The following is a 25210-nucleotide window of genomic DNA, read 5'->3' on the forward strand; positions in this document are numbered from 1 at the left end:
CATACCACGGACAGCAAGACTTCAACATGTGTAAAGTATTCGAGTTGCACAAATGGCAATGAAAAAATTATTCTTTTGTGGTAACTGTATGAATATATAATGTTAATTTGATCGTTCCCAAATGCTGATATTTTGAAAACAGGAACTACACCCGGATGTGTAGGAACATCTGAGCGGAGCAAACAAATAAGAGCTTAGCACCGGGTTCCACGTCCACATCTTCACAGCCACTTCTTGTGATGGACATATGTGAGTCTTGTACAGTAAGAAATAGAATTAAGATAATTTTGTATAGTGAAACTTGAGAATCAGACGTTCGTCTCCAGAACAGTACCGGTAAGTTACTTTTCAATTAATGTATGTTTCGCATATGCAGATTGTTCTGATGCATGTATAGAAGCAATGGGACCATAGCTACCATGATTATAATAGTCTCTGTCCGATTAGTGTGCGCGTACGTGCACGTATTATCATAATATTGTACATGTAACGTAGGCACGTATTATAGAGGGTAACCTTCTATCCTTCACTTTGGGACATGCGCACAAATCGAGGTAACCGACAGAGAATAATGCAAGTATGCTTCTTAGTTTAGTTTTAATAGAAAGCAACGCAATATGTCTGCATCTAGCAGCACAAGTATACTCATGAATCCATAACAACTTCCTTGTAAGCGTCATGTATATGTATTTGCTATGTTATAACGTTATATCTGGGTCGGTGTTCGTGTGTTTGTCTGTCTGTGTACACGATAACTCCAGAATGCCTGGATGGATGGTCTTCATATTTGGTAGGTGTGTTATTCTTCTTGAGACCTGGAAATAATTAGATTTTGGCTCCCTAGCAACTTTCTGTGGTACTGCAGCGTAACTTCCGATTTTGATTTCTCATGTTCTCAACATGATATGGAGGAGTTTTGAGTGGTAGATAGCTGTTGAGAGGGTGTGTGAGTCTTGTAGGTCTGGGACCCTTAGCGGCTGCAGAAGCCGATTTTGTTTCAAACTTTGAAGGAGAATAACTCAAGATGGGGTTGATGGATCGTTATGATTTTTGGTATGTACATAGATTGATTACGATAAGAGCTAATTTGCATAATCAATGAGAAGTCAAAAATCCGCTACATCCCATTATAGGACTCTCCAACACGTGTCATATGTAACTGAGGAAGAGAGGAATATCGATAGATATCAATTATGCAAATGAAAAACTAATTTGTATGACAAATGACAAAATACTAATATTCCCTAGTTGTACATACTAGTAATTGGAATTTCATTCTTACAGCATTTGAAAGTTAAGTGAATGTGGACATAATCATGCAAATTAGGGTCTCTTTTACATGAATTATGAGGAAATGCTACAATAGCCTTCTTTGCTTGCATACTTTGAACATCTTGTGTTATTTGGGTAGAGAAGATGATAGACTGATATAATCTATGTAAATGATGTCCTTTTTGCATAGTATTTGGGAAACATGGGCTTGAACTAAACGTTATTTGTCTGTTTGCAACTCCATGCCACTACAAACATCCCTACCCAGGTCATCCCTCCACAGTTTAAACCGGAAATGAACGGGGTTATTCCATGAACTTCTACTCGGTAATAAGGTGGCTTTAACATTTATTGCACTCCTCACTTAAGTTTCGTCCCCCTCTTGGCTGTGTAATCATTCTATCTTTTATTTTTTTTTAGCTTTGCTCTATAGAATAAAACAAACTAAAAGTTGAAGAACATGGCAAGGACCTGGACTCGAAAGTGTTCGAGGCCCGTGGCCAGAGCAGTCGCTCTCATATTTTGCCTCGGAGTTAGCCTGCACCTGCACTTCTCAACTTGTGTGAGTGTAAAAGAATCGACCATAACTGGGCGGAAAGACGATTCTGATACGAACAGACCAGGGAATACGAGCTCCATTTCCTCTCCCAGGTTCGCATATTTTTGACATATTTTAATGAGTGAAATCTGTCATGGATCTCCCTTACTGCTTTATTTACATAGTACATATCTATAAGATATACACTATAAATTACTATCTGATGAACATAGAACATTACCCCATTTTCGCACGGCTTATCTGTATGATATACCTTTCTCTATTTCAAGGATGTAAGTAAAGTCATGTAAGAAGATTTTGAACATTGAGTACTGTGTTATAACTATTGTATGGTTTGCTGCATTTTCTCGTTGCACGTTCCGTGGAAGTCCATTGACCAGTGTTTTAAGATTGATATCTTTGATGCTAATTATCGTATTCAGTAGTTTTTTTCTTTCTAAAAAGTTCTTTAGTCTTTTAAATTCAAGAAACATATGTTTTTATCCTCTTTTTTCAAAACAGATTTGGCATAGAGGTGGCTGTATCAATTTCCATTTAAAAGAGATTTTGATTATTTGGAAGAATTTCATGCAAAATCTTAAACATAGAATTGGCTAGCTTTCTTGCTATAGTCAAGTCAATAGTTTTTATATTTCCATGAACTTTATAAACTGTTGGATCCGTCTGTAGACGTTTGGCCCACCTTTTTACAACATACGGATTGGGCGAAGAAAAAAGCGTGTGGTTCAAAACCCATATATAGTAAGCTGTTACACTGCCTAATCATATAGAAAGTACACATCTAGAAAAACATGCGTATGCCATTATAGATTGTTTCCCAGAAGCGTATGAAGGGGAAAATCGCTGATAGTTATGTTTTTTTATGATTATGATATCAAATTTTTCAGGAGCTATCAAGTACCGCCAACCTGCCGCCCTAAAACAAAGCTCGCTTTTATCAAGGTGCACAAAGCCGCAAGTAGCACCATGATGCAGATCCTACATCGGTTTGGCTATCTGCGGAAACTTTCATTCGTGCAGCATAGATCAAGAGATGTCAACGGCTTATATCCTCACGGTCTATCATACCCCGAAATAATTATGCCACCACAAGGGGAAAGTCATGATATACTTACTTATCACACCGTGTACGATCGCCCAAACATCGTGCGTCAGCTTACGTCGGCTGCTAAATTCGTCACGATACTCAGAGAACCGTTTCAGCACTTTAAGTCCGCATTCGCCTTCTACGGTTACAAAAAGATATTCAATATCACTGCTCAAAATCCATTAGAAACATTCTTGGAAAACCCTATCTTTTACGACAACCTGAAAAGAGGATCTTACAAGACAAGAAATCCGATGGCCAAGGATCTAGGTTTATCTGTAAACATGTTGTCCCCATCTCATCAGAAGAACGAGATTGCAAATATAACCAAACAATTTATAGATAAAATATTTCGGGAGTTCGACTTAGTGATGATATCTGACCACTTTGATGAATCATTAGTGCTTTTGAGACGTCTGATGTGTTGGGATCTTAAGGACGTTTTGTACTATAAGTACAACACCTATAAGTACTCTTCAATATATGATGCCAGTAATATCTCACAAAGACTGAGGGACACTCATGAAGAGTGGGATGCCGTGGACTATGCTCTTTACGAATACTTTAACAAGACGCTGTGGAAGAAAATAGCTGCGGAAGGGGAAAGCTTTGTCCAGGAACTGGCGCATTTCCGGGACGTAGAATTGAAGATGAGGACCCACTGCAACTCGGACTACTCTGTCTTGGAAGCCCTTGTCATCTCTGAATCTCCGTGGAATTCAGCCTTTAAAATCGACTCGGAATATTGCACATGGGTGAAAACGTTTCACATGTGTTACTATTACCTGATCAGGGACAGAAACAGCAGGTACCAAGCCGGATTAAAGGGACCCGTTGCAGATGGAACAGTCCCAAAGAACGGAATATTCTATTCGCCGCCATACTGCAGCACGGAGTGCGAGATGATAAAACAAGAATGCTCCCTGCATGAGTATGTGCAACACTGTTACCAGGAGGGCTTTTTAAAGGAGTCACAGTCTAGTTCGCAAAAAATAAAGTTCATTCAGCATGGGGGGAAACCCCTACCCTTTCAGTAGCTATAGCCTTAATCTACATACAAAACATTATCTGCTTATGATATACTGTAGCATAGGTACATCCGAAAGACTCTCAATGATGACGAGCGTTAGATTTGCCCAAACAAATTTATCGAATAGAAATTTAAGCAGACATTCATTACAAAGCCTCTATTACAAAGCCTACAACTGAAGAGTGAATACATATTAGACTATTGTAAGCCAACACCCAGATATGCCCTTGGAATGTCATCATAAACATAACAAAAAATTTAACTCTGCTGGTGTTTAACTTAATCAGATTATCTGAGATGTATGTAAACGTTACTATCATGGTTAAAGACTCAGAGTTATATTTCACATACACCATGTCTACATGCCGATACAATGGTTTATTCTGATTTGCATATATAACATGGTGCCAGATCCGACAACTTGAAAGGAATACCTACTCTGTCCTCTCAATGGAATAGCATATCACCAGATCAAATCATTAACGACACTGACAGTGCAAAAAAAAGGGTCTTCACAGGACCTGACAAATTCTTAATATACACCATCTAATATCCAGTTTAGATAAGCTCTCGCCTTAAGCAAGCCTAAGCTACCAAATATAACCTTAAGTTTACACTGGGTGAACATCATTAGCCTGTAGGTATAAAGATCTGCTCAGAGCCTTCAGATGTGTTTCATGCATGCCCATTCACTATTCATGGGTGGACAAATCCCGACATCGATTGGATTTCAACATCTAACAAAAACAGTAGCGAGTAAATCAGGAAGAAACTGAGCTAGATTTTTGTGTGTATTCTAAAATTAAGACATTATGAAGTCGGACAAAAAAAAACCTGGATACATCATTGACGGAGACTAGTGTTTATGAAATGAAATACAAAAGCTTGACTGAATAACAACTGTCCCAATTAGTTATAGTGTAGCGACATCCCGTTTCTAATATTTTATCCAATGGAAAATGTACTACCTGTTCCATTATGGACACTTATTCACTTTTGCCAGCTCTTTGATTCTATGAAAAATTGTTACCCTACGTTTCAGAAATATGTTGAAATCTTACGTTCGCCCAACTTGTTAATCAAGCTTTATACATATAACAGTGGATTTTGTCTTGTTTCATACATTATCTAACAATAATGTATTTCTAGCAAAAGAGGCCAGCGGGCTTACAATGTGTTTAATCTCTTTGATACTTGACATGCTTGTGATCATTAATACCATATGTATATACACAGGTTATTTCAAAATATGTAAATTCCAGCACAAATGATAGCATTCATTTAATCATACAGCATGATGAAAAAAAACATATTCATCAACCTGTGCACTTATCAAGTATTCTTAAGACTTACTTGGGTCAAAAAGATGATTAACTGCACAGGATAATAAAATAACTTTATTGCAAGTTCATGCCCGAAGGCTAATTGCAGACAAACAAGTACATGGGAATACATGGGAATCAAAAATAGTTATCTAGACTACTGTCAAAGTTCTAAATTAACTAAGGTTGACTATGGTTGGGTTTGACTTCTTCTATGGTCATTGTATATAATAACCAGGTATAATAATATTATGATAATTATCACATAAAATAATTATAATAATATTATGATAATTATCACATAAAATGCATTGAGATGCATATTGTACATGTATATCCAGCAATCTGTTCAAGCATTTTGAAAATTCATACTTTTTCTATAGTATATATACAACGAATTCATACACATTGAAAGCATTATATACTTGCTGCTGAATTGGCAAAATTGATTAATTGTTGTAAGACTTAATTAGCAACTAAGGGAAGAACCATCTCTATGGTCATTGTATGTGATAAACTAGTGGCCACGGTCAATGCATGAGTAATTCATTCAACTGGTGCTGTGAAAAAGTGAACCACTGTACAACATACAATAAATGCAAACGATCAATGGAATTGTTATCACCATTGTAAAAGTATATGATAGTAGGATGGTTTGCACAAATAAAGTCTTACAAGATTGACTTGGACTTGCTGTTTTGACTAAGTCAAATTTCATTTGTAATGTATGTTTGAAAAGCAACTTTGTCAGTAGATATTTCTAGCTAGGATATTACCTGCCATAAGCTACATTCGAATAACAGGTTAGGAAGTTAAGAAAAATGTTACTGGCTCCCGTTGTCTTGTGGTGAATTGAAGTGAAGAAAAAAAGCCAATGGTTCACCATGTGAACGTTATACGGATAAGCCTTTTGCAGCTAATCAGACATTAGATATTACATATTCAAAATTTTCATGGTGAATTAGACGTTTGGTACTGTATCACTCTACAAAAAATCTACGGCATATATTTTGATTATTTTGCAGCTAAATCTTACCCTAGAAGTTTTGTATCGCAGAAATCGGACGTACTGGAGAATGTTGACCCCTTACTTTGCTCGTTTTGATACTTACAGATATGCGACACATCTCTACAGAAGAGCGAGTTTAAGTCTAAGGAGTTTGGACCAATCTTTCGACCTGACTCTCAAATGCTGATGAACAGCAAATTGTTTGATGTAAATGAATATTGGCGTCTGAAGCCGTGGACTATACCATATGGGTACCATTACAGAGAGAAAAATATTACATATGAGGGTAAAAATAAAAGTCAAGAAATGCTATACTAGATTAATGGATGCCTTACACACCACTGGTTGTTTATCATTGTAAAAAAAAGAAGAAAACTCCAAAACTTGCAAGCAACGATGTGGCAACATGCAAATCGCTTTGAGGAACAGCTATAAAGTTGATAGTTTCTGTGCACAGCCATAGATAGCATCTACGCTGATAAACAGACGACTGACTGTAAAATGCAGAGTCACGCAAAGTTACATGTTCAAGTTATCATTCAATCATCCAGGTTCTCCTTGTTATCCTTGTATAGAAGGGAAAGTGGTCTAATGCTACCAAGTATGCGTTTGAATATTGTTTTTATTTGGTTCTAGACCTTATGATTAAAGGGGTACAGTGTAGCTTCTGGCATTAGCAGTGAACAGTGGAAATTTCGATGAAGCTCAGTGTTCATACGCACCTCAAAGCACACAAAAAGTCACTGCTTTACGGAGGTGATACTCATAGTTGTATATGTATAAAATGCACACTTTTCGAGAACTCTCACCAAAGAGGTTTTAATTTCCCTGTTGCAGTCGCAGTAACTTACTCATTCGTTGCCATGGCTCGGTTTTCCAACTTCTGATGCAACTCTCGCATAGCGCTGTACTCCATGTTGTCCATTCACTTTGCATTGCGACGCCATTTCCTGATCGTCATAGGCTATTGTGGGCATAGTGCTGTCATGCGCTCGTCCTAAGTAAAGGTAATGAATGTGAAAATGTTATGAATATCATGAACCCAGCCCATAATAAATTCGTATGTATTTAGTAAAATACTAACATTAATCGTTGCTCCTTATCGTTGTTTTTTGCTATGGTGGGGTTAAATATCTATACTGTTGACTGATGCCTTACTGTGATGGATATATCGCCGATTCTTACCTTCTTGTTGACTGGTCACACTAGTACCGGCGTGGCTGTTTACATTTACCGGGTTTACAACTTTGACGATAGTCTTGTAGTTTTCCCTGCGAACAAACCTGCATGCCACCGGTTGTAACTTCATGGCTTTGTCTCCGGCCCAACCAAGGTACTGTGTTGTAAACAAAAAACATAAAATTAACCAGATAAACATTTTACCTTTGCTGATACACGTTTCATTGGAATGGTCTGACCAGGTATGGACCAACAATCGACCTCTTAAAGAGCACGTGTTTCAACTTCTCTAGAACAGCTTTGCCAAACTTATCAATCTGATGCTGCACTGAATGTACACGAAACACAACATAGGCATAAATATTAACCCAACAGCCAGTTCGAAATCAGGCCTAAAAAGCAGTGACATTATACAATTTAGATATTTTTTTCTAACAATGGGCAGGTTATCTGTTCTATCATAAAGTGACGCATGATCCCAAAATCAACTTACACAGTTTGATCCAATGTAGCAACGCTGTTTGTTCTTGTACGGGACATATTTCTTCAGAAGCGTGGTTTTCATCTCATATATAGGCTGGTTCTTCTACACAAAGGCATGAAATTCACTGTGATCAATGATTGACTAGGATGCCGTTACTCTGTTGACTACTGACTCTCGGTTTGACCAGTGTTTGATTTGGAGCTTTCTCCTGATATTTATGACTACATTCTGCGCTCGTGGCGTTTGAATGGTTACATGGCCAACATTTTTTTTGTTATTACCTTTGGCTTTGCTAGGGAGGTTTAGAGAGCGTTCTATCTGTCTGTCTGTTGGCCACTCAAGAATGGCTAGATGAATAGGTTTTATGTCTGGTCTATTGACTTTCATGTTACGGACAAGTGGTGTTATTTGGGTAGATAAAAATATATCATGATTTATGCAAATAAGGGCTTTATTTCAAAATCAATGAGAAACCATTAGAATGAGACGATTGTAAAGTTACCATCATAATACAATTGTATGAAGTAAATCGGCTTCATTAAGCGTACTATTGAACTAATACAATTTATGCAAATGTGGACCTTATTTTCAAAATCAATGAGAAACATTTAAGATACTTAGGTTGTAAGGTTAACATCATAAGGCGATTGTATGAAGTCGCGGAACTTTCATTACATCTGACCAACATAGGGTGGATCTCTATGGGCCTACGGCAAGATAATTCATTCTTCTCTAAATGAAATTTCGTATAAGAATTCTAATACTCAATATGACAACTCTACGAAACAAAGTCATTAGCACCCACCTGGTTGATGGTTTTAACGTCCACAACAAACCTTTCCTGTCGAGAAATAACAGGGAGTTGACTAAAGTGATTTCTTTTTAAGAGTGATTACCTGTTGTCTGACGATAAAAGCTGCTGATACTTTAGTTCACGTATATAATGCGATAACAATAGAAATAGAAGTTGGTAAATTTGTGGTCCCAGCCAACGGGTGGTAGCCATTGTCCGAAACCAGTTACATAAAAGCCGAGTGCACTCTATTGAAATTTTAAATTAAAAAAAGCAATGCTAACATACTGCATACGCTTTCAGGCCAATCAAACTCGGATCATCATCCATGAAATGTAGTTTGTTTTGCCTCACCATGAAAGACGAATTCTCCCCTCCTGAGTCTTCGCTGTCCTCATTCGGAAAGACAACAGGGTCCCGACTGAGAACCTCGGCGAAAGAAGCAATTGTGCAGTTCTTCCGTTTTCCGACAGACGGCGTCTGAGTGCTACTTGAAAAGTGAAGAAAAATATTCTAAAAAGGTTATCATGGAAGCTCATCTGTGTTGATAGTAATCATAATACAATGCTAAACGTTCTTCCAACATTAAGGTATTCACGGTTCGAATGTTCAACGACCACTGTCGCCTTCTTCAGGATAAATAATGACCTATCACTACCGAACGTAGTCTCGCGACGTCATGATACGTGACGTCAGCAATTGGTCAAACGTGCCAGGACAAAGACAGAATACCTGACACTGAACAGGACTACTTTATGAGAGGCATAAAAGAGGCCATATACATCAGGGCACTCCAGCCATCACTTAACAGAAACAGTGACCGTTATAAACTTCCTGGCACGTTTGACCAATTCCCATTTGACCAATCCTGTTAATAAAGTCACGTGTCTGTAACTCTCGCGAGTTTGCGTTCGGTAGTGATTGGTCATTATTGATACTGAAAAAGGCGACAGTGGTTGTTAAACATTTGATCCGTGAATACCTTAGCGTTGGAAGAAAGTTTGAGACTGTATTATTCTAAAAAGGTATCAAAAGTTGACTTGTCTTCATAACGTCCGCTGTATTTCGCTTGTAACTAGACAGTGGGACTATCGATATCGATTAATGTTATGTTTGACTGTACATTGTATGTGACGTTTAGTTTTATTATTCCTAAAAATATTCTAACAATTGTTACTATGAATATGAATAGACAATGGGGATTGGAAAATCTTATATCTATATCGCTATTAAACAATTGGGACCAGAAGTTAAGATGTAAGAAAAACAAGTCTACTGTGAACTCGGCAACAAATTGAATCCTAGGATATTTCATCTAATCAAATATCATAAAGCTTTTTTTTACTTCGTTGTGACCAGAGTGAACAAGTTGAAGCTGATACCCACGGTTCGACCCTTCCACCGGTAGGGGCTGTAGCGGTGTCTTCAGCCATGTCATTCACTCTTGTAATGGTGTCGGTGGACTCCTCTTTAGACTCGTCGTCTGAAATGAAAGAAATAAAGACAAAGGGTGAAAACAAAATTAATCTGAGCCTGAGAAAAGATAACACGACTTCAGATCGGAACAGTTGCTCTGCGGTGGAACGTTCTATGACATGCTCGTCTTTTGGTTTTATTTCATGAAAATTATGTTTCCTCTTCTATGGTAAACAACAAGCTCTCAGTTTCTTTTGTTGCCAGAATTTACTTGTGGTTGGTTATGTATCTGTTATAAGAGTAAGACGTCTACTCTTAAAAAGGGATATTGGAATTCATTTTAAAAGAATAATCAAATACATATTTACATCTTTCATGAGTTCCTTCTACTTCTTATAAACGATGGCAAAATTCGCCAAATGTACCTAGCCCAGCAAGCAGTGTTTCAACGATGGTCCTCGTTCTTTCTTGATCCTTCTCCTCCTCTTCTGTCTTGTCCGAAGAGAAACCTTCTGTTTGTGTCGCAAAGTCATTCAGCTCTTTGAAGATGTCGTCCTCTGGTAGGATCGTACAGTCCCATTCTGTTGTTCCCTTTAGGACATCAACAGACGGCGGGGAGATATCACAGACACTTACCCATTCTTGGTCTTGGCTCGGTATTCCAACTTGTGACGCATTGTTTGTACAGCACTGTACTCCACGTTGTCCATTCACTTTGCCTTGTAAAGTCATATCCTGATCACCGTAGATCGTTGTGGGCGTAGTGCTGTCAGGCGCTCGTCCTCAGTAAAGGTAATGAATGCGAAAATGTTATGTACAGTATGTTACGGACAACCCAAGCCACCGTGTCCTATAATCAATTCATTTGTTTTCATTACAACACCGATTGTTACTCATTGAACTAAGACGTCGTCGTTCTTTGCTATGGTGGCGTTAACTATCAATGCTGTTGAATGATCCCTTGCTGCAATGGATATATCGCCGATTTTTACCTTCTTGTTGACTAGTCACACTAGTAGTACTGGCGTGGCTGTCTACATTTGAGGGGTTTACAACTTGGACGATAGTCTTGTAGTTTTCTCTGCGAACAAACTTGCATGCCACCGGTTGTAACTTCATGGCGTTGTCTCCGGTCCAGCCGAGGTACTGTGTGGTAAAAGAGGTTCGATCTAACATTAATAAACTAGACATGTCACCTTTGCTGATACAAGTTTCATCGGACCTGTTCAGGCACATGTAGGACCAACGATCGACGTCTGAAATGTGTGTGTTTCGGTTTTATAGAGCAGCTTTACCAAAGTCATCAGTCTGATGCTGCAATGAAAGCACAACAAACACAACAAAGAGAATGAAGAAGCTACCCAGCAGCCAGTTCAGAATAAGGTATGAAAAGCAGCGAAAGTTATATGTGCAAATTACTTTCTTTTTTTTTAGAGAATCACCGCTATCATAAAGGGACGCATGATCCCAAAATAAACTTACACAATTTGATCCAATATACCAACGTCGCTGAAGCTTGTTCTTGTATGGGACATATTTCTTCAGAAATGTGCTCTTCATTTCCCATATAGGCTGGTCCTCCTACACAAAGCCATGACATTTTATGTGTTTAATTACAGTACAACAATACGACCAGAACACCGGTACGCCGTTGACTACTGACTGGTATCCCGTCCGTTCGATCATTATTTGATTCGGCACTCGTCCCTATATTAATGACTACATGTCGAGACCATGGCGCTTATCTGATATGTTTTTTCGCGTTGTCACATGTGCAACGTTAACCTTTCACCAAGACATTATAGCTTCGTTTAATATTACATCTGACCTACCAATGGGGGATATTAGTGGGTCTCTGACAAGATATTCTCTATTTCTGGAAATAAAAATTCGTACAAGAATGTTGGTAGACTTGGTATCATAATGGCAATTATACGAAACAGAGGAATCATGGAAGCCATCAGTATCTATTTTGGTACATAAGCACCCACCTGGCCGATCGTTTTGACGTCCACAACAAACCTTTCCTGTCAAGAAATAACAAATAAGGAGTAAATTTAAGAAGTTTTCTTGAAGAGTGTAAACATGTTTCTTAACTATAAAATCTGTTGATAACGTTCACGTATATGTTCGGCTATTGTCCGAAACAAATTATATAAAAGCCGAGTGCACTTTATCTAACTTTATCTATTTTTTCATTCATTTTTTTAGAATTGCAACAGTGCAATACACGTGAGACACAGGCAGCTATTGCTGATGTCGTGACCCACACACATAATATAGCCGTTTTTTTACACTTGGCTGGAGTGGGGAAAATCGTGTAAAGTGTCTTTTTCCCAAGGGCACAAGATCGGTGGCGCCAGGGGTTTCGAACCCGGGACCCTTGGGTTCTGAGTCGAAAATCATGCGCCACACGCGTTACGCCACACATGCGTTACGCCACACGCCACAACTTTCAAATCAAAAGAAGCAAAGTCAACATTCTGCATATCATTAAGCTCTTGGGCCACTCAAACTCGGATAAAATGTAGTTGTTTTTGCCTCACCATGAAGGACGAATTCTCCCCTCCCGAGTCTTTGTTCTCCTCATCCGGAAAGACAACAGGGTACCGACGGAGAATCTCTGCGAAAGAAGCAATGGCAATGCTGGAGTTCTTCCGTTTTCCGACAGTCCGAGTGCTACTTGAGAAGTGACAGAAAAAACATTTACTGAAATGGTGTCAAAAGTTGCCTTATTTTAATGACGTCCGCTATGCTCAGTACTATTCAGTGTTTGCCCGTACATTGCACATGACCTTTAGTTTTGATATTTCACTTAACAATCTTACAATGATCACTCTGAATATAAATAGACAACATGTGGTTTAGAGAATCATATTTGCCGCTATAAATCATTGAGGGTATAAATTAAGAGGTGTAAGCAACACAGTCTACTGTGCATTCGGAACAATTACTTCTTAGCTAGTATTGATGAGCAAGCCTCTTGATATATTACTAGAAGTCATGACTAGAGTAAACAAATTAAAGCTCATACTCACGAATGGACCCTCCCACCCGTGGGGTCGTGAGGACGACCTATTTCATTAGCCATGTCATTCACCCTTGTTATAGTGTCTGTGGCACCCTCTTTAACCTGCTCATCTAACATGAAAGAAATGCAGACATTGGTTTTGGTGCCTGTGTTTGGTAACGAGTGTATTTCATACATGTAACGTTGGGTAACATAAATTCGTGGGGTACTTAAATTCGGGATTTTTCGAAAACGGGGTATTTAGGGATATGTGCTAGATGCAACATCAGTAATACCACTAGAAATGCAAACTTGACAGACTAACACATTCAGAACACTGCCTGAAAAGCTTCGATAACCATGCATTAGAAGTTGGCTACGTCAAAAACTCTCCGTCCCTTATTGACAGAGTCTGGGGGCTTCGTGGGAGACTCACACTGCATGGTTGTTCGCTGGTTTATAAGACAAATGTCACATCTCCTGCCTGCTAAACACAATTATTTACAAGACAACTTATTACAATCTCTTTTGCTAACCTGCAACTGGATTCTAAGTGTGATCAATCATCAAAACTCCTCTTTGTTGCTACAACCTACGGCACGTGTATTTTCCCGCCGCCATATTGTTACCCAGAATCATGTCGTCAGGCAGACGACAAAAGGTTTGTGAGGAACACTTTTTTGTCTAAATGTTGCGTGTGATAGTGGACTGAAGACGATATTTTCCTCAAAGTTTGCTCCTAACACAACAAGGAACACATGGACATAGTAGTATAACCATTGCTACGGCATCCAGCTAACTTGCCATGAATAATGTACACGTTGCCATGACGGTGGGGATCGACTTTGAGTGACGTTCAACCCACTCAACAAACGGGATGTTAGCAAAGGCCTGATGTGTGCGGTGCGGCCGTTTTTTCGTGTATTTTTTTTACTTGGACACGTCTATATCCATAGCACTCTCCTCAAGCCAAGGATGGAACGAATAGCTGCTGTATAAAATGTGATTAGCGGTAAGATATTCAAGACGAATCTTCTCTCCCGAATTAATGTGCCCCCCTGTCCGACAACACTGTCATTGTGCGTGTGGCGGACGGTAGTTTCAAGTTGAAATATTATGGTGTCAGCACGACTAGAGACAAAATCTACCATATATATGATTAGTGCAAAGATAGTACATGATACTGACAGAATAATAGAAAAAAAGGATGGTTTGTTGTTCTGCTAGATTGATTTCAGTCAACCATTATCGGAAAAATCCCGAATTTAGGTTACCCAACGTTAGCCTGATCGGTGGACCTTTATAGTTATAGACATGAAGCAATGCGAAGCCCCTGTGAAATCTTGTTTTGCAAAATGTCAACATATATGAAGTATGCTAGCCCTTATTGTATTAATAATTAGGATGTTAAATACTTATATTTTGTATTAAGAATTCTTGCCATACTTTGTACCGTGTACAATTGTCGTGCAATAAAGTTCTTCATTATGAAAACGAGACTGGGCGCTGTACTGTTGACTTGGTGATCAAGAGAGACACTAAATATACTAGACATCACAGATCACTAAGCGGGTTGTACAGCAGGGAAAACATCTCCATGGTGCACCCCTAATTTAAAGCGCCTGTATTTCGTTTTTATCTATGCGCGTTTGCAGCAGTGGTATTTGACAAAGCGCCGCAAGTACCTGAGTTGGACAAAAGACCAAGCTGTCTTGTTTGCGTATCTTACCTGCATTACTGTAATGTTTAAGAGAATCAGATGGCACGATCTTCACAATCTGCTTGTTCTTCTCTAGTCTCTTGAATTTGGGGGTGATAGAGCGGAATTTCTTCCCACATCCTCTTAACCCCAGGTACTGTCAGACCAAAGGATGGAATTAGGAACCATGCATCTATAAATACGTTGATTTTGAATTGACTGTTTAAGACAACTTAGCATGAAAGTCATTTCCTGTTGAACATAACAATGCCATCTTCCTGGCTTTATTGCTAGAACCGAGAAATGGGGGGACAACCATAGTACACAGTACATAGTCACGATTTTTTTTACTCCTACAGAATGTTTCACCTGGGGAAATGTTGGCCAAAAAGATCCAGTTTTTTGCCAGGGACGATAGAACACTATGTATTTTTTAACTCTGACCAAAATTTCCGACCTTTGCCATATTTAGCCCTATAATTGACCTTTAGATGCATTCTCATTGGCTGGGCTGACTCATTAGGGTGGAGGAGGTGAAAATCAGGTATCATTTCGATCTCTGCCTGTAGCTCTTCGACATGCAGGAGTCGACCTCCCACTTTTTGTACCGAAATAAACCTAACAAAACCAGCACTGCAGTCGGTGGTTTTCATGGCTAAACCATGTGCTGCAATAGTAAGTTTATTTGCTGGTCTCTCCCCTACGAGAAAGATTCTATTCATGTAACTTTTATTATCTAAAACTTAAGCTAACACGAAAATGAACTTACGCAGTTCGAGGCGATGTACCAGTTCGGTTTGTTCTTGTAAGGGACGTACTTCCTCAGGATGTTATCGTTGACCTTCCAGATGGGACGACTCAGCTAGATCAAGACAGGCCGGATAAAACATTAGAAGCTGAGCTTAAACTGGTATATACTGTAGCAGGAAAAATGACTGGTTCTAACTAAATTCTAACCATTCAAGAAGAAGGTAACAAGAAAACAGAGTATACCTACGAAGAAAAAATGACACTATCAATTTTATCCTCATGTCAAAACGTGGAATAGTTTAGCTGAACGGCACTACACAATGGACCCACTTGAAATTGTCATTTCTGAATAATGAGTATTTATATGATTACTATCATTCTTGTGATAGGAAAAATCGTTTTCTAAGTCCCGACCATTGCTTGAAAACAGGTCCAGAAACGACACTGTTATTGATAAAAACAAAATTGAGTATTAGATCAATTTTACACAAGTCTATTTAGTCAAATCATCAATGAAAGATGAACAAAAGGCCTACTTCGTCCGGGACATTTGTTTCGACCACGAAGTCATCCTACGGAAGTGAAACAAAAACAGATGTTCTATAGTTGTTGGGATTATCACCTTTATAAATAAAGAATAAGACAAAGTCTTTATTATAACAGGTTATCCAATGGCAAAAGTAGAACTGGAATTACTGAAGGTAAAAGGGTGAATGTGATAGGAATTGCACTTAAACGACAGCACAAAGAACTAGAAAGGCAACATTTGCGGGAGCAAATGCAAATGCAACATGTTTCGCCCATTTCCCTCCCCATGCAAAAAGCGACTGTGACATAGAGGCTAACGTTTGTTGTATGTCTGTAATGTTGGTATTTGAATGAATAATTGAATTGAAGACCAGTCAGAAATGGATCTCTCCCAATGTGACTCAGGCTTAGACAAATGTGAGTCAAAATCGCACCAAGAGACGCCTCAATGGTCGCTATGAAAAACACCAAGTAGACAATGCTGGAGTTCTCCTTAATCAACGACTCCAACTCATACGACAATGTTTGTAAGAGGGAAATACTTGGTATTTATCCTAGTTGGTTTCGTATTAAAAGAGTAAATTATGTTTTAATATACTTCAAGTAAATGTAGGGCCGATAAAGCAATATGGCGCTGGCATGACACTGTTAATATATGCTAAAAGGCGACCAACAAAACTTCGCCATCAAGCCGACTTCGCCATCTGGTACGACAAACAAAACAAGTTGCAGACGATTGTGTGTGGAGAAATCTTCGGCTTTTTTAATCAAGTGCCAGTGGTTGCGACGAAAATACTTTTTTTTTAGTACAACGCTACGCCACACATTTTGTGGGTAGAAAATTCGTGTACATAGCGAGGAAATGTCAGGTTTCACCATAGTGTCCAAGCTTGCAAACTGGTGGAAATCTTTGTTTCCATGCAGTGTTAAAATAAGAAAAACACCGTGTGTGCCGAAAAATACCACCAGAAAAGTTTTGAACCTTCTCAATTGCACTTAACTTCAGTAGGACACATCAATAACAACACAAGGATGGGAGTCGGAGTAGTAAAGTTGTGTCTGCACCTGTCAGAGTAGCGCCCCTAATTAAATTGACTTTTTCAACCAATCAGGTTGAGCTTAATAAATCTGCGCTCTCTCATTGGCTGACCGAATTAGTCCATCTGGCCAGATGAATAAAGATGTGACCTAAAGGTTAGTGACCCCATATGAGGAAAATAGCCGATCTTCTCCCAAAAAAAACCCTCTAAAATCGTATTGAGAAGTGTTGTATGCCGAAAGTGCGAATGGGTATCTTTGAATATTTGTTCAATGTACCCCCATAGCAAATTTCAGGTCATGTGGATGTATTTCCAGAGCACAGGAGGCCAAAATGTACGTTTTTGGTCAGAAAAACCTCATAAAATCACTTTCAAGGTCAATATCGAATAAATGAAAAAAAAAACTCCCAGGGTATTTACCCACGCTACCTGTATACCAAATTTCAGCTCAGTTAGTCAAGGGAGGACCGAGCTGAGTCGATTACAAGATTTGACAGGAGAAAGAAACATTACGAACACAGTATGTTGCGCCCAACTGTATGTTGGGCTCAACATAAATATGTTTGGTAATCATCCAGGTTAATGTGCTGTCGGTGAAATAAATTCTTGATTTGTGTGTGTGAGTGTGTGTGTGTGTGTGTGTGTGTGTGTGTGTGTTTCTATGTTCGACACATATTTTAAGATTTTATGAAATTGCTGTCCCTAAAATGACAGAAAGGTACCAGGAAATAAGCAGCATCGCTGTCTTCTGAACCATCGTCACTGCCGCTGTCCGGTTCTGCGGAGATGATGGTATGTACCTTCGCCATGACGGACGTGACTGGGATAACACACCAGGAAGATGACTGAATATTGACCATGAAGAGAAAGGCTGGCTTATCAATGACTAGAGTTCCACGAACACATATCTTCGCCCAATGAGCAAGGGTTTCTATAAAGAGTGCAGAGAGCGGTGTTTTATAGAGTTCTCAATCTAGTATGTTGATAAATGTTACCTCATATATTAATTTGAGCCAATCAATTGACATGTGTGTATTATGTACAGTGGGAAATGAACAGATAGGAAATCTATATTACAATCAATGCCTATTTAAGTGTAATTGCTGTTGTTATAAGAGCGTTTGAATTATATGTAACAAATGTGAACATGTTTGAAATGTAGCTTTGTGTATATGGGCAGTATTATCTTAAGTAGCAGTTTGTTGTTATCTTCGCCGAGAACTAGTACTCGGAGAAGATTATGTTTTCGGTTGAGATATCTGTTGGGTGGGTCTGTATGTACGTATGTCAAGAGCATAACTCAAGAAAGATTCGATGAATCTTTTTTGATTTTTGGTAGGTGTGTAGTGGTTGTGCAAATGAAGGCCAAGTTCGAAAATGGTTCACCTTGCGTTTTCAACAGTACTGCAGCGGACTTTTAATTTTTGTGTGTTTATTTGCCGCTACCTACATCTCCCGACGACGGTACTTAACGCCAATGTTAAGTTTTATTACGTTTTGTGAAGCTTGCAAATTAGGAATTCATTTGCATAATTGGCATCTGTTGACGCTCCACTTGCCATTAACTACATGTTACATGTATTTGAATCTTATAATGGCAAACACTGCAACTAGAGATTTTCCTCATTAGTTATGCAAATTAAGTACTAATTAGCATAATTTTCACTTTAATATGTATGTCTAAGCTACCTGCATACTAAATATCATGGAAATCCGTCGTTCCTTTCGTCAGTTATTCTCCTTAGAAGATTTTCACAATAACGCCCCTGCAGTTCTATAGCAAGCTGCTAGGGGGCACAAACCTACACCAATTCTTCAGTACATCACACGTTATCAGCCACTAAAAGATCAAGACCATAGCACGTCCAGGTAAAAAGATACAAAAATGGAAGTTCTGCTGCAGTGCCAATGTCACATACCAGGGGGCCCAAAATTGACCTTGAATTTCGGCTTTCCAACACCTGCCCACATATCAAATATCATTGTTATCCATCAAAAGCTTCTTGAGTTACACGGTAGTCCGGAAACACAAACACACACAGACACACCCAAAACTATATCTCCATTTTTCATGCAGATAATAAACAAAGATTATTTCATGACACTTTGACATCATCAATATGAAACTGTGTAACAACAGGTACTTCCAGTTCTGTGAATGATTGGAATTGAAAAGCTGATGTCAGCTGTGCAGGTCCTGCATTTATGTCCTGCATTCATGACTAGAGTCCAGGTACTGCTATAGTATGAGTTGTGCCAGTACATGTACGAAGCTTTTACTGTGCGGGATCAGACCGCAGTGCGTGACAGACGGCCCGGATTTAGCAACGCGTGTTATGGCATCATTTCCGTGTCAAAATTACATACGTTAAAAACGTCACGTTTTTGGGTCTGTACGTGACGTTTTGGGGATCAATACGTCACGTATGCCAGGCCTACGTCACGTATGCCAAAACGTTCGGATACGTGACGTACATATGGTCCTGCAATTTCCTTGTCAAAATTACATGTACCTACATAAAAAACGTACGTTTTCGGGTCCATACGTCGCGTATTCCAGGCCATACGTCACATAAGGCCTCTACGTCACATACCAAACGTGACGCACATATGGTCTTGGCATTTTCAGATCAAAATGTCGTATCGTCGTAAACGTCACGTTTTGGGGTTATACGTTGCGTACATAAATGGGTTACGTTAACGGAACGTATGTACGCCCTTCAAGTTATCATAACAAACTACGTTAACATCACGTAGTCATAGTTATCATGACGCATTACGTAACGTAACATAGCCCTTTACGTTATCATAACGCAGCGCGTTAACGTAACGTACACTAGAGTGAACCTCTATAATAGACGTGTTCTGGTGACGTCATTGGTTTATGTTGCGTATAACGTCTATGACAGACGTGTTCTGGTGACGTCATCAGTTTATGTTTTGTATAACGCCTATGTTAAACGTGTTCTGGTGACGTCATCAGTTTATGTTGTGAAAAGGCCGCCGAACACAATGTATTAATGGGCGACCCAGTGGGTACAAAGTAGTACGGACACAATTTTTCATGCCTAGCTAGAAAGTCAAGAATTAGCCAGGTGTAAACTGTGCTGTGTGGTCTAGAAATATACTTTCTGGATTGGATTGTGAACCTTTCTGTTCGAAAGTGACCCACACTACGCGTTCCATGGTGATCAGCCATTGGTTGGCAATAAGGGTTGTCGTGAGCTGGCAGCCACCATTGCTTGTGAGAATTACCGCCCAGCGGGGTGTCAGTGTACAGTTCACCATACTTTCTGTAAAAACTCATTGCATTATCAGAATATGAATCCGTCCCATTCTCATCCATTTGGACTCTACAATTGTTGTCTGGACTTGTTTGGATCTGGAATGTTTAGATTTATGTGGGTTAGGATATGGGGGGATCACTATGTACTTCTGTGGAATGTCAATGCCAAACTCACGGAGTTTGATATACGGGTGTCAATCTCTGATCTATAAATGCTGGTACACGGAAACAAAAGTTTTTTTCTACTAAAGCAGTGACGGGCGGTGGTGTTAACCCCCCTGTTCTTTTATAAGAACGCGGCTAGAAGTATTCGCGAGGACTAATGGACACAATATATGCCCGTATAGTACACATCTAGCCTCTACCAGGCTCCACAGGTCGCTGGAAAAAAAATACAGAAATTTGCCAAATAGACAGACATGGAGCTCCGACCAGATAATGGAGGCTCAAAGCAGATGTTGGGACTCAAAGCAGATATTGGGACAGCGCTAATCTCTGACAGTCATTTTACCCCACATACATGTGAGCAAATGTGACCGCGCCTCTGAAATTTTTATTTTTATATTTTGGCTATTTTCTATAGGTCCCAAGCAGATCTATACGTCAAAATATCTGCTTGGAGTCCCAACATTTGCTTTGAGCCTCCATTTATCTGGTCGGAGCTCCAAACATCTCATTGGAGCAGAACTGGAAAGGCACTAGCCTGAGTGCCAGCCTTTCATAGCTTTCGTCCGCTCGCTACGACCACGGCTACCGGGCTAAAATGAAACTGACACTCAAGCTAGAAAGGCACATCTATGATGTAGAAAAGCACATGTAAGCGGCTCCAAGCAGATGTTGGGACTCAAAGCAGACGTTTGGGCTCCAAAAAGATGTTTGGGATCCAATCAGATAATTGGGATCCAAGCAGATGCATGGGCTCCAAGGAGAGGGATGACAGGGTGAAAGATCTTATTACCATATGCAGACTCCTTCCGGCTGTTTCCGGGATATATTTTGGATCAAAGCAGATGTTGGGCTCCAAGCAGATGTTTAGGCTCCCGGAAGCAGGTGTTTGGTGCCTCCAAAGCAGATCAATATTGGGTGAAATATTTTTTCCTGAGTGACGGCCGGTCGTCTCTGACAGTCTCTTACTACCCTCCAAGCAGAGGTTGATGGGGAAGATTGTGACCTTTTTATCAAATGCTCCGTTTTTTGCCAGCTCTCCCCACCAGGTGCAAGTTTGTGATAAACCAACTGGAGACAAAGAGGTGTGACTCTTTGATGGGGGTCAAAGCGACTACACTTTGTTACCGGTACCATGGTGTCAGTCAAGAACGGGTGCGGAATCAAGGAACTATGGGATCGCTCAGGCGTAACGCCCCAAAATGGCAGCGCCACCACCTCAAATTCCAAACCATTAACGCTTTAACAGACATAGATATAAATACTAATATTTCTCCCGTATCATTCCCAAGTGGAATGCCCCGGTACGGTTGTGACGACCGTGCGTTCCGTGCCAGGCTGGAGGCCTGCCCGCCCTGGCCCCACACACTTTGCCTCTGATTGGGTACTGTTGATGATGATTTTGGCAAAGCAACACAACTAAATAGACCCTACTTACACAGAAAAGTCAATCAGCCAAGCCGATCGTGAGAAAATGACAAGTTGACCTTGTATCCATCAGCCCCCCTCCCCACATTTTGTTTTCCTTTTTAGACTTGACTATGATAAAGCACTAGTTGGCCAGGGTATTTAATTGTTATCTATTTGAATGTCATTTATATTTTTAGTTGTTGAAATCAGCCAATGTAGGTAAGTTTTCTACAGAGTTAAAGGTACTTATTGTGATAGTGTTGGTGTGTTTTGTCTCAATTTGTGCCAATCATGTGCAGTAAGAGATGGCCAGCTTCTGCCAATACTACCAGGGTTTTATTGTCCTATAATTGCAAATTAAAACACAAATATCATTGGCAAAAAAATAATGTTTTTCGGCTTTATGTGTTTTGTCGTCTTTTTAGTTTGGATGATATTCCCATTATAAAGTCAAGGATAACAGAATTCCAATTTAAGACGCAGCGAGGTCGCCAACGTGTCGCGGGCCCGGTGAAATAGGCATAATTCACTTCGCTGCGACCTGTTGGCGATCGTTGGCAACTGACATTCGTAAACTTGTTGAGAACAGGTTGCCAATGGACGTCAATTTCTTGTCTGAAATGGCGACTGTTTTCAAAAGTTCTAGAAAAATGCAAGTGGCAAAATGCCGACAAATTTGGACGCGACTAAGACGCGAACTACTCTCCAATATTAGCCCCCTATTGGTATATATTACGCTTCGTTTCGAGCATTGAAAGTGACTCGAGTTCGACAGAATATATGTCGAGGGAACACCTATGTCGGCTAGAATTATGTATTTCACCCAGGCAGGCTACGTCTAATTTGGTATTTTAACTAGCTAGGTAGGCTGGGATATCAATGTAATTTGAATAGGCAAGGATATTATGCAATCATGGGGGCTGCTAACACACTAAGCGACTTCCCACTAAGGCTGGATTTACAAACGCATTTCCAAGCACATTAGTGTGCTCCGAGTACTCCGAGTACACTCGGAGTGTGAGTGTACTTGGAAACGCGTATGTAAACCAGGCCAAGGAAACTTGAAAACCGCACCCACCTTTTATATTTGCTGTGAGGCAAACCTGAACGAAGACAACCCGCAGCCAGTGGCGCTAGCAATGCACCCGGGCCTCACCAACTCCGGTGCCCAAATCCACACCTTTAACGTACAGATGCCGGGAATAGTATAATTGAACGACACCGAGCGGTACCCTTCTATGTTCTTGTCCAGGTGCCTAGTAAACTACTCTTTCACGGAGACTTGTCTGAAGATATTTCCTTATGCCGTCACGGGAACCTTCATTGTTTATGTTGAGGCAGTGTTTCTTGCGTTACCTTACACCTGTACGATGCCATGCATACATGTAGCTGGTGGATATGAAACATTTTTCTCATTGTTAACCTTCAAGGGCTGCCAAGGGTATGTTTACCAGTCAACACCAACAAAAATTTATCACTAGAAGATTCCACGGCGTGTGGGACGAGGGGGGGGGGCATTTCAATGGCCTGTAATGACATTGACAATTTATGACAAGTACATGTATGAAACAATTGTGAAGTAAAATCCTTCTCATCAGGTCCTTCCTACCGACAGCTAAAAGTGTTGCCAGGGTGCATGTTCACCTATAATCAAACCCACTTTCTTTCCTTGCTAACATTGAATTCCAAAGCGTCAATAATAATGCTACATATTCTTTACTCTTTTGATTTTCTCACTATCATTTTGCGTATTGATGCAATATCTTTACGATACCTGTGTTGAGTCACTGTTTGCTTACCAGAACACAGTGTTGCTCAGGGGGGAGTACTGGAGCACTGTACCAGAACACAGTGTTGCTCAGGGGTGAGTACTGGAGCACTGTACCGGAACACAGTGTTGCTCAGGGGTGAGTACTGGAGCACTGTACCAGAACACAGTGTTGCTCAGGGGTGAGTACTGGAGCACTGTACCAGAACACAGTGTTGCTCAGGGGTGAGTACTGGAGCACTGTACCAGAACACAGTGTTGCTCAGGGGTGAGTACTGGAGCACTGTACCAGAACACAGTGTTGCCAGTCTGGGCAATCAGCGGAGTTGTATTTATCAATAATCAGTGGCAAAGTCAAATGTCAACAATAACCTTTGACCAGCATGGTGCCTCAGTTGGAATGTGTTATCAGCCATGTATACTGGAGTTGTTGTCTAATGTACTCTAACCTCTCAAATAGAAGTACCCCCTAAAATAAAAGTACCCCCCAGAAAAATCTTCAAAATCTAATAAAAGTACCCCCTGGAATAAAAGTACCCCCCGGAAAAATGTCAAAATTGACATGTAAGCTATGTCTATGCTGCTAACATGGTATATGTGCGTGTCTTTGACACTGTTTTTTTTATAATTAGGGATATAAATGGACAGCAAATAAAGCCCAAAAGTCCTTCGACACTTATAGTTCGGAAATATACTCATTGTTACAAAGTAAAACAAGAAGGCTGTCTAGTTCCAAAGTAACTACAGTAAATTTTTTTTGGTTACATGCAAAGTTTAAAAATTTAAATGCAATATGATAAATCTAAGAGACATTCCTACCTGGCTGAATAAATCTACAGTACTCTACAACTTACAAGTCTATATACTATATGGTCAGTTGTTGACACGAATATTATATGTTTAAAAAGAATACACATTTAAAAACAAAATTGAAAAAAAATCTTTTCAGCTTAGAAAATTTACAATGTGGCAAAAACAGCAAAATAATAACTTAATTTTGCCCGTAGAAATAACATATTCGCTGGAACACGATCCTGGAATTATTAAACTACAATGTTTACCAATGTAGCTAGGGGGCATTGTGTCATTCTCTCGCGTGGTATCACAAGATTTAGCGGGGTTTGGACAGAAACAGTCGCCATGTTGTTTGTTTGCTCGTATCTTCGCCGAGCGGACTGATTTTCTTTTTAGACAAATCAAAACAAGTTGACTATGGGTACAAAAGAATGTAAAAAAGTATTGGTAATTCATTGTTTTATTTGGTTTGGACGGCGATTTCTGTGTTTCAATTGAAAATTTAGCGTATTTTATGATAGTGATAGCGTGTGTGTTTGTGATTGTGAGCTAGCGCTCGCTCAAGCTTCCTCTGCCCAATTCTTTTCTACAAATTGTCGCAAAATTTT

At 39.7% G+C, this 25210-nt stretch overlaps 2 protein-coding genes across 5 annotated transcripts; one reads left to right on the forward strand and one right to left on the reverse strand.

The window, feature by feature from the left end:
* The first annotated feature begins 188 nt into the window (after positions 1-188).
* LOC136430792 (galactose-3-O-sulfotransferase 3-like) lies at positions 189-5953 on the forward strand. Its single transcript, XM_066421745.1, has 3 exons — positions 189-336; positions 1706-1923; positions 2719-5953. The coding sequence occupies exons 2-3, from the start codon at positions 1733-1735 to the stop codon at positions 3953-3955; spliced, it is 1428 nt and encodes a 475-aa protein (XP_066277842.1). The 5' UTR covers positions 189-336; positions 1706-1732; the 3' UTR covers positions 3956-5953.
* LOC136430791 (uncharacterized) lies at positions 5326-23429 on the reverse strand. Of its 4 annotated transcripts, none has more exons than XM_066421741.1 (17): positions 23118-23428; positions 17901-17998; positions 16147-16182; positions 15630-15722; positions 14891-15017; positions 13190-13292; positions 12698-12833; positions 12143-12178; positions 11634-11732; positions 11144-11297; positions 10577-10933; positions 10122-10218; positions 9090-9225; positions 8748-8783; positions 7952-8044; positions 7465-7615; positions 5326-7276 (listed from the first exon to the last, which is right to left on the reverse strand). In XM_066421741.1, the coding sequence occupies exons 2-17, from the start codon at positions 17985-17987 to the stop codon at positions 7131-7133; spliced, it is 1887 nt and encodes a 628-aa protein (XP_066277838.1). In that variant the 5' UTR covers positions 17988-17998; positions 23118-23428; the 3' UTR covers positions 5326-7130. The 4 variants fall into 4 exon arrangements, with proteins under 4 accessions (XP_066277838.1, XP_066277840.1, XP_066277839.1 ...); XM_066421743.1 differs by having other exon boundaries at positions 12698-12830; positions 23118-23427; XM_066421742.1 differs by having other exon boundaries at positions 9090-9222; positions 23118-23427.
* Positions 23430-25210: the final 1781 nt, after the last annotated feature.

Source organism: Branchiostoma lanceolatum, chromosome 3, assembly GCF_035083965.1.
Source record: "Branchiostoma lanceolatum isolate klBraLanc5 chromosome 3, klBraLanc5.hap2, whole genome shotgun sequence".
NCBI classification, from domain to species: domain Eukaryota; kingdom Metazoa; phylum Chordata; class Leptocardii; order Amphioxiformes; family Branchiostomatidae; genus Branchiostoma; species Branchiostoma lanceolatum.